At 46.2% G+C, this 10706-nt stretch overlaps 1 protein-coding gene across 1 annotated transcript in view; it reads right to left on the reverse strand.

Moving 5' to 3' along the window:
* Nucleotides 1-10464, reverse strand: part of ACACA (acetyl-CoA carboxylase alpha) — a 305545-nt gene extending 295081 nt beyond the window's left edge. The window contains exon 1 of the mRNA XM_087717132.1: nucleotides 10138-10464. Coding sequence (XP_087573258.1) covers nucleotides 10138-10256 — 119 coding nt within the window. The 5' untranslated portion in view covers nucleotides 10257-10464. The remainder of the gene's footprint in view (nucleotides 1-10137) is intronic.
* Nucleotides 10465-10706: the final 242 nt, after the last annotated feature.

Below are 10706 nucleotides of genomic sequence, written 5' to 3' on the forward strand. Positions count from 1 at the left end.
ATCCATAATCTCCAAGTATGCACAATCCTTTGGAAATTGCTCCGAAGCTCTCTTGCATAATAACCATTTAGGACTGTCCTCCTCTTTTAAAGACATGAGCTGTCTTTGCTTAACGACTGCCTATTTAGTGACTGTCTGAAGTTACGATGGCACCAAAAAACAACCCCACTGTTCTGACCTAGGCTTCCCAGCAGCACGAAGCCCAAGTCCTCCTCCCGATAAACCTCTTTTTTTTAAATTTACACTCACAGACCTTATCTGGCTTGGAGAGCTGACAGGCCGAGATCTGCAAAACTTGGCAAGGAGTCTCAGAGAGTCACGAACCAATTAAGCGAACTGATTGTCTCCTGCAAACTCCCCTCCCCTCTCGCTCCTCTTTTATATCCTCTGGGAGGGGCCATTCACCATCTACCTGTGGCCAGGGGTGGGTTTCTCGCCCCGTTCCAACCGGATCGGTTGGAACGAGGCCGGCGGCGTCCTCGCGCGCGCACGCGGCGCGCGTGTGCACGCACGTGGCGTGCGCATGCGTATTAGCGTCTGCGCGATGCTCCAGCTGCTCCTGGAGGATCGCGCAGGCGTTCTGCGCATGCGTGGAAAGCGCGAAATTCAAAAAAACCGGGTAAGGAGCGGGCGCGGGTGTGCGGGCGCGTGCGGGCGCGGGGGGGGGCTTCGCCGTTCCCGGAAGTTACTTACTTCCGGGTTCGGCGACCAACCGGATCGCAGGGACCGGTGCGAACCGGTTGAAACCCAGCCCTGCCTGTGGCCTTACTCCCAAGCCGACTCCTGTTTTTTAGCTGCTCCCTTCTGGCAGCTCTGTGCATGCGCACACTGGGACCAGGCTCCAGCTGTTCTTCTGCCTCACTGATGTCTGACTCCGAAGGCAGCTGATAACTGGCATACGGCTCTGGCCCCCTCTCTGCCTCGGACACAGAGCCCTCATCAGAGCCTTCCCCAGACTCCAGGACTGGCCCATCTTCCTCCCCCAACCTCCTCACTGTCCGAATCTGCTGCCAGTTCTACTGGCCGCTGGCGGGCCACAACACCCGGTTTTTACGACCAGTTCTTCCACTTATGCCCATTGCAGCATTCCTGCTGGCTCACGACCAAGGTTTGAACATTTCATCAAAAGTGGAATCGATGGAGAAGCCTTTTGCAAAACTGCCAGTCACCATTACATTGTGACTCACTTCACCACCCACAACTGCTTAATGACCCCATCGGAGGAAACGCTATTACGTCTATCAGAGCTACATGATGTTCCACTCTCAGTGACCATGTTGCTTAGCAATGGAACTGCTCTGGTCCCTTTTTTTAAAAAAAGTTTTTATTTTACACACATAAACACATCAACAACAAACACATGACTTAGGACAACATAGGAACCAAAGGTTCCATCAAAAATCATAGGGCAGTTCCGTATCAGTTTCTTTGCAGTTAGTATTTTCCCTTTCTATAATTTATATTTATAACCAAATATTGTTTATCTCTAATGTGCTATATATACATACATACAATTCCAGGTAAACATGGTTATTCTTTTTCTTTGCCCATCTTATACTATTGTTATTCCGTTTAAGAAATTATACAGTTTCGATTGTATTGATTACCATCCCAAGCCTCTATTATGACACCACCTTATTTTCTTTTTGCTCTTTTCTCTCTCCCTTCCTTCTCTACTTCCTTCCTCCCTCCTCTCCTTCCCCTTCTTTCTTCTCTTACCTCTCTCCTACTCTTACCTCCTCTCTTCCCCCTCCTACTCTCCCTCTTTCTGTTTTCTCCCTTCCTCCCTCCTCTCCTTCTCTTACTCTCCCTTCTACCCACCTTTCCTTATCTCTTTCTTCTTCCCTTACCTCTCCTCCACTCTTCCTCTTTCTTCCCTACTGTCTCTCCTTCTCTTTCTCTCCTTTCCATCCTCCTCTCCTTTCCCTTCCTTCTTCCCTCCTTTCACTACTTCCTTCCTCCTCTCCTCTCCTTCCTTCTTCCCTCCCTTTCTTTTTCTATTGTTACTGGTGTCTCTTTCAAATCTCTGTTTATGATTTCTTGGAGATGGTATTTCCACAAAGCCATATAATGTCATATCATTCCTTTTTTGGAACTGCTCTGGTCACTTGTTGAGAAAACTTTGTGCTTCTGGAAAAGTTCAGATGCCTTAAGATAGGGAAGAGGTCTTCCTGAGCCCTTATTTTGGGTGCATCGATGCTGGCTTGACTCCATTAGGATCAAGCTCAAATCAAACACAATGGCAAAATTGAGCAAGTTCAGAGGAAGATTACCAAGATGATGAACGATCTGAGACCAAACTTATGAGGGATGGTTAACGGGTCAAGGGACGCAGTGGCTCAGTGGCTAAGATGCTGAGCTTGTCGATCGAAAGGTCGGCAGTTTGGCGGTTCAAATCCCTAAGATAAGATTGGATGACTGCACATGTTTGACTTGGCACCAAGTTTCTGTGGTTTTTAATGCTTTCGTAAGTCCGTTTGACTTGATGGCTCAGTGGCTAAGATGTTCAGCTTGTTGATCAGAAAGGTCAGCAGTTTGGCAGTTCGAATCCCTAGTGCCGCATAACGGAGTGAGCTCCCGTTACCTGCCCCAGCTTCTGCCAACCTAGCAGTTCGAAAGCACGTAAAAATGCAAGGAGAAAAATAGCGACCACCTTTGGTGGAAAGATAACAGAATTACGAGCGCCTTCAGCGTTTAGTCATGCCGGCCACATGACCACGGAGACGGTAGTCCTTGACTTATAATCACTCATTTAGCGACCAAGCTTACTAGGGCACTGAAAAAAAGTGACATGACCATTTTTCACAACTTTTGACTGTTGCAGCATCCCATGATCACACGATCAATATCTGGGTCATATTTGTAATGGTTGTGGTGTCCCGGGATCAAGGAATCACTTTTTGCAACCTTCTGATGAGCAACGTCAATGGGGAAACCAGATTAACTAAACAACTGCGTTACTAACTTAACAACTGCAGTGATTCACATAACATCTGTGGCAAGAAAGGTTGCAAAATGGGGCAAAACTCACTTAACAACTGTGTCACTTAGCAATAGAAATTTTAGGCTCAACTGTGGTTGTACGTCAAGGATTACTTGTATTTATTTACCAATTTAGATGGTTTTTAATTGATGTGATTTAGAAGGCACCCAACTCCATGAAACAATGTGGTATCAACATCAACAGTAGAGATTAACAGTAAAAATTAAAATTTATAATAACAAAAAACCTCATAGGCAACAAACTAAAATAAAGCTAAAAGAAAATGTCATCTATAATTGAAACCAATAATATTACTAAGAAGAAAGCAAAAAACAACACACCAAAAGCAAAGAAATCTAATAGATGCTGCATCTTGCAAGAGAGGCTTATGCATTCTACTGGGAAAAAGCCAATTTTTAAAAGCTTTCCTAAAGAGTAAAAGAGACAGGGGCCAATCAAATTTTAAGAAGCAAATGGAGAATTTTCCAAAGGGAAGGTACATCTCCTAAGTCCCTGTGGTTGGAAACCTGGAACAGATTCTGTTAATGTATTTAATGTATATGCAGAATTTAACCCCAGCATAACCACACACACACACACACACACACACACACACACACAAGACTAAGAGGAGATACTATAGCAATCTTCAAATATCTGAAACCTTATCTTACAGAATAGTTAACAGACTTAAGAATAGAATCATAAAGTTTAAATCAGAAGGAAGAGGATTCAGGCTAGACTTCAGAAATAGACTCCTCACTCCGTTCTGGCATTGATGTTACCTAGTTTGGTAATGAAACGTCTGCAAGAAAACCACTCAGCTCAGAAAGCACCAAGCACCACACACCAGGAATTACTTCCTGACCACAGGAATTGTTAGCTGATAGAGGTATAGTCTCCTTCACCTGTGACTGAATGGTCATCTATCCGAGATGTTCTGGTAGATTTTACACGGGACAGATAGCAATAGCAATAGCAGTTAGACTTAGATACCGCTTCATAGGGCTTTCAGCCCTCTCTAAGCGGTTTACAGAGTCGGCATATTGCCCCCACAATCTGGGTCCTCATTTTACCCACCTCGGAAGGATGGAAGGCTGAGTCAACCCTGAGCCGGTGAGATTTGAACCGCCGAGCTGCAGAATTAGCAGTCAGCTGAAGTGGCTGCAGTACTGCACCCTAACCACTGTGCCACCTCCACTCCTTGGTGAGATGGTCAGAGTACATAATCTCTAAGGCACCTTCCACCTTTTCATTTTATAATTCAATAGCTTCTTAAAATGTTTCGCAGGATTATTTTCCTGTGTAAGATGATGTTTGTCTGTAAATTCAACATACATTCAACATTGGTTTTTTTTACATTGTTAAGTCACTCAAACTTAATTAAATAAATTATCTAGATCGGTGTTTCCCACGACCCCAAGATGCTGCCACCTTGTCAAGTACTTGAATTTTGATCATGTGTTTTTTTGATCATTTTGATCATTTTGACTGTAAGGAGTGCCACGACGGTTGTAAATAAAAGCCCCGGTTTGTTAAATGATTCTTTTTTTAGTGCTGCTGTAAATTCAAGCAGTTGTTAAACAAATGGTTGTAAGTCAAGGACTACCTGTATTCAGCTACGAATGAAAGCTATTAAATGATGTTCCATTCTGATAAATCCATTAAATGGGTACTTGCTAGTCTGTCACAGACAGAATAGGTAAAGTATTATGAGCCTTGGTGGCCCAGTGGTTAGAGTGCAGTACTGCAGGCTACTTCTGCTGACTGCCGGCAGCCTGCAGTTTGGCCCTTCAAATCTCACCAGGCTCAAGAGTGACTCAGCCTTCCATCCTTCCGAAGTCGGTAAAATGAGGATCCAGATTGTTGGGGACAATATGCTGGTTCTGTCAACCACTTAAGAGAGGGGCTTTAAAGCACTGTGAAGCGGTACATAAGTCTAAGTGCTATTGCTATTCGCTATCAGAGGCAGGATCTACATTTTAATCGAAATTTCTATCATCACATGGTTCATGTGTTTAACCACCACATTATAGAGCAGGGGTGTCAAACTGGCAGCCCGCAAGATGGATGCATCACACGCAAGCTATATCTACCACAACTCCGCGAAGGGGGAAATACGTCATGTGACGGCAATGTGACGTTGACACGCATGTTATAAAGCCAAACTTCCAACAGAATGATTAAGGGGCTAAAGTAGGACTAGAGCAGGGGTATCAAACTGGATTTCTTTAAGGGCTGAATCAGCATTGTAGTTCTCCTCCACGAGCCAGCCCGGGGGGTAGGGGAGAAGGTACAGGGGTGAAATGCTACTGTATTTCCAAGGTGGCGCAGTGGTTAAATGCAGCACTGCAGGCTACTGCTAGATCAGCAGTTCAGCGGTTCAAATCCCACCGGCTCAGGGTTGACTCAGCCTTCCATTCTTCCGAGGTGGGTAAAATGAGGACCCAGATTGTTGGGGGCAATATGCTGACTCTCTGTAAACCGCTTAGAGAGGGCTGAAAGCCCAATGAAGCGGTATATAAGTCTACTGCTATTGCTATTGCTGGTTCGGATCGGTTCCCCCGAAACCGGTAGTAAAAAAAATGCTTTTCTGACGATCAGCTGTGACGCGCAATTCATATTATCTAGAAAGCAGGATTTCCTGCTTTCTAACTCTAAATCATGTGCTACAGTGAATTCCCCCCCCCCTCGCTGTTTGCTTACCTTTGCAGCAGAGGTGGGTTCCTACCAGTTCGCACCAGTTCGGTAGAACCGGTTCGTCAAATCTACCAAACCGGTTAGAAGAGGTTCCACCAGTGGACCCAGAAAGCAGGCCACACCTACAGAAGAGGTTCCAAAATTTTTTGAAACCCACCACTGCTTTGCAGGTGTGCTCGGTAGCAGGCTCCGCCCACCCGCCCGGATATCATCATACCCTCTGCGCATGCGCGTGTTCACATTGCTACCGAACCAGTAGCAAAGGTAAGTGGATTTCTCCCCTGGGAAGGTGGGTGAGATGAGAAAGACGCCTCCTGCAGCACCCTGCCGGCTAAAACGGGCACGCGGGAGGGGGGCACGTGTGGGCTCCTCACATCCCATTTCGGCCATCCAGTGCTGCAGGAGGCCATCCAGTCCAAAAACAGGGATCTCACCCCACACCCTTGTTTTCACTAGCAGAGGCACCGCGGGCCGGTCCTTTGCTATTTCCAGGCCGGCCCACAGGCCAGATTTGAGCCGAGGTGGCGCAGTGGTTAAATACAGCACTGCAGGCTACTTCAGCTGGCTGCAGTTCAGCAGTTTGGCTGTTCAAATCCCACCAGGCTCAAGGTTGACTCAGCCTTCCATCCTTCCGAGGTGGGTAAAATGAGGACCCGGATTGTTGTTGGGGGCGATATGCTGACTCTGTAAACCGCTTAGAGAGGGCTAAAAGCCCTATGAAGCGGTATATAAGTCTAACTATTGCTATTGCTATTTCACCACCCTGAGGACCTGATCTGGCCCACGGGCCTTGAGTTTGACACCCCTGGAATAGAGGAATCTAGTTCCCAATAACCCTTCGGCCTGGGAGCACCTGTGTGACTTTGGGCCAGTCCCTTTCTCTGCAAAATCTACTTCATAAGGTTGTTGCTGTGGTGACAAAATCAGAGAAGCGCGTCTTATATATGCTAAGGGAAACGCAGGGTGGAAATCCAAAAACTGAAACGGTATTTTGATGACAGGTTTCATGATTATAATCTTTGCTTGATATTAATTAGTTTAATGCACTGACGATGCTCTCTGACCTTGGTTGTTTTCTTGCTGACGTTTCATTGCCCAAACTAGGTAACATCATCAGTGCTAGAACGGAGTGGGGTTTGCTCTCTGTTTATATAAAATGAGAACCAACTCCACTCCCTACTCACACTGAGGATGTTACCTAGTTTGGTAACGAAAGGTCCGTAAGGAAAGAGCCAAGTTCATAAAGTACCAAAGACTCTTTATTTCAACCCTGAGTACCAATATTCTCCTTTACTGACACAATAATTCTAAGGAAGGAAAATTTACAGAGGCTACATCACAGCCTTGAGACCTCTCTGATTCTAGAAATTGCATTTTTTTTTTAATCCATGGCAAAGTGGATATGTATTATGAACCATTCTGCAACTCTGCAGCCCATAATTGTGCAAGACTCGTTTGCAATTCTATTCAACAAATACATGGATGATGGTACAGAAAATGTTTATCCTGTCTATAATCTCTGGGAAGATTAAAAAATGAATTAAGAAGCGGCAGACCACAGGTTTTGGATGAAAAACTTTGAAAGTACTCAAGACGGATTGCAGCTGGTTGAGATTTGAATTCTAAAAGACTGTGAAAGTCAGAACCGAACACACGAACAGATGTTTTCACACCCAGTAGAGACCATTGGCTTCAGGAAAGATCTTAATCAAACCATTTTAGTTCACATTCCCATCGCTACCCACACAGATGTTTATATATTATTTCAGTTTGGGCATTTGGGGAGAATACTCAGCACATTTCAAATCATGCCACGCCACAGAGAAAGGAGGAAAAAGAAAGAGAAAGGAAAAGAAAGAGAAAGAAAAAAAGAGAGCGATGTAGCAAAAGAGAAAGCAAGAAAGTAAAAAGAGATAGAGAGGAAAGAGAGAGAAAGGGGAGAAAGAGAGAAAAGTCAAATTTTAGTTGACCTTGGAAATGTAAATCTTACACATGAAAAAGCCTTTGGGCCAGTCATTCTCTCTCAGTTCAACCTACCTCACAGGGTGGTTGTGGGAAAGGCAGGAGGAGAAAAGGAGAAATATGTATGTCCCCTGCCTTGAGATACTTATAAAGTAATAAAGATGGAATTAAAATCTAATTAAATAAATAAGTTGGTACAAGCTGGATTTTCCTTGGAGATGTGATCAAACACACACCCCAAAAAACCCCAGGGCTTTTGACTAAAAGAACAGAACAGAACATACATAAGATAAAGAACAAGGCTAAATCACTTTGCTATTGTTGTCAAAAACAAGATTAGGGTCCGTGTTAAGGAACTCGACTCAAAGGAGACCATCTACTAGCCCATTCTAGATCCTTCACTTGATTTTTCATTCTGACCAGCAACCAGATCTATAAAAAGGACTGAGGCACTGGGAGAAAATATGTTGAGAAGGTAATGAAAAGCCTCTAGCCAACTTTCCATCCCTGAAGCACCTATCGAATGATCTATTTCCTTTACTAAAAGGTCTCCGTGTTTCCTTCTAGTTTGAGCCCTTTGAAAGATCCCTTCCTCCATGGAGATTTGAGAGCTGGGCCTTGATCTGTTCTGCCAAAATCCATGCCCCCACATCCTTCAGAATAGGATAGGATAGAATAGAATAGGATAGAATAGGATAGAAAAGATAGAATAGGATAGAATAGAAATAGAATTCTATATTGGCCAAGTGTGATTGGACACACAAGGAATTTGTCTTTGGTGCAGATGCCCTCAGTGTACATAAGGAGAATAAAATACATTCATCAAGAATAAAAATATACAGCACGTAGTGATTGTCAAGGTTACTAATAAGCTATCAAATCGTACTAAGAAACAATAAAAACAATATAAATTGAAAGATATAAGCAACATGGTTAGAGGGAGGGAGGGGTATGCATTAGGCTAGACAAGAATTTGGTGGTAAACTAGAATTATTTTGACATACAAAAAACTGTACTTCGATGTCTTATTGATTGAGGAATGATGAAATGTTTGTTTTAAAAGAAATAAAACTTTTGAACATAAAAAAAACCAATATCAGTTGAAAGATACAAGCAACATGGTTATAGTCATCAGTGGGGAGAGATAGATACTAGGAAAGAAGAGAGGAATAATAGCAATACAGTCTCGGTAAATTATTGACAGTGTTATTGGAATTAGTTGTTTAGCAGAGTGATGACATTGGGGCGGGGGGGGGGGGCTGTCCTTGTGCCTTAGTTTTTCTGGTGGTTTTGAGGGTAAAAGTTGAAAAAAATTATGTCCAGGATGTGAGGGGTCTGTAAATATTCTGAAAGCAAGGAATGAAGGTCCAGTATATTCAGCTTCCTAAAATCCTGAACCACTCACTTCTTGGTCAGTAAGAAGGCCAAGATTGAGATTTCCATGTCTGTTAAGAACGTCCCAATGAAATACAAGTGCAGACTCAGCAGAGGGAAGACACTTCAGCCACTTTTTAAAGAAATGTTTCTCAACCTAAGCAACTTTTAAGGTGCGTGGACTTCCAACTCCCAGAATTCCCCAGCCACCATCCACTCTGGGGGAATTCTGGGAGTTGATGTCCACACACCTTAAAAGTTGAGAAACACGGCTTGTAAGTCCGTAGTTCCCTGAGGGAGGGGTGGAAGTGGGGGGGGGAAACGATCTTGACTTTCCCCATTTTAACTTTTCATTCAGAGACGTGTCTGACTACAATTTCATCATCAGCATCCGTTCCCAAACCAGCCGGCTTATTTACACAGGGATTGTTCCAGCACCACTTGTCCCGCTGTTTCCCTCTGGGGGCGGAGAACAAGCTCTGTGGCTCCTTTCCTTGGAGCCGGATCCCAGTCTCTCATGTTTTCCCAAAAGGATCCCTTTCTCTCGATCCCCCCCCCCAAACCCCTGGACTGAGCCCTACTAGGCGGCTCAGGGGCTAAGACACTGAGCTGGTCGATCAGAGAGGTTCAAATCCCTAGTGTACAGGTCTCCTGCGTGAGAAGGGGGGGTTGGACTAGATGACCTCCAAGGTCCCTTCCGACTCTGTTACTGTTTCTAAACTTACCTTCCCCAAATTCGCCCGGCTTAAGCCACCAGATTCCCTCCCACCCAGCCAGCAAATGTTTCTTTTTGTAAACCTTGAGGTTTAGAAGTGTTTTGATAGAGGAGGACAAGGATCATGGCATGAGCCGGTTGGGAGATCCCTTAGTCACTTTCTAAACCGATCTGGATCCCCGGCGCCCTTGGAGAAGATCCCGTGCCAGGGACCACCTGTTTTCGATCCCCAGCAAGCGGGAAGGAAGCGAAACAAAAGCGAGAAGAGGGAAGGAGAAAAGAGGGAGAGAGAGGGGAGTGGGGGCTCCCCCCCTTTTGGAGATGGGGGAGTTTGGGGGTTCCCCCCCTCGACCCCGATCATCCCATAGCGGCTCCCTCCCTAGAGGGGGCGCCCTTCTCTCACCTGAAGGCGCCCGCGGGCCACCAGCGGTAATCCTCTCCGCGCTCTCCGGGCCTGGCGCAGCCAACGGCGGATGCTCTGGCGGGCGGCGTGGACGAGGCGGCGGGCGGGCGCTCTCCCATTCAGTGGGAGCGCATGGATGCAAGAGCCCGGCCGCAGGCAAGGCTCCTCCTGCTGCTGGCTCCCGCTCTGCAACTAATGCAAATGCCGAAGCCTTCTACTGGCTCTCCGCGGTCTGCCGGGCTCCCTTCGGCGGCCACCCTCCGCTAGAAGCATCCCTCCCGAGCCTGGGGCGATGGGGCAGGTTACTCCGGGTCAATCCCCTCTAACCCCTCCCCGGCTGCCTCTCTCTCTCTCTGGCGCCCTCCCTTCCTCCACCTCCTCCCCAACCCACTTCCCCGTCCCCGGCGCAAGCCACACGCGCGCTCCCCATTGGCGCGGCGCACTCACCCCAAGCCGTGGGCGTCACCAATCAGGGCAGCCCTGGGGGGAGGAGCCAATAAGGAGACGGCAGTGGCCTGAGCGGATCGCCCCGCTTGGTCATTGGCTGGCGGGGAATCCACCAGGAGTAA

This window comes from Thamnophis sirtalis, unplaced genomic scaffold (assembly GCF_051295495.1).
Source record: "Thamnophis sirtalis isolate CommonGarterSnake01/CBP01778 unplaced genomic scaffold, rThaSir2_p1.2 scaffold_6, whole genome shotgun sequence".
NCBI classification, from domain to species: domain Eukaryota; kingdom Metazoa; phylum Chordata; class Lepidosauria; order Squamata; family Natricidae; genus Thamnophis; species Thamnophis sirtalis.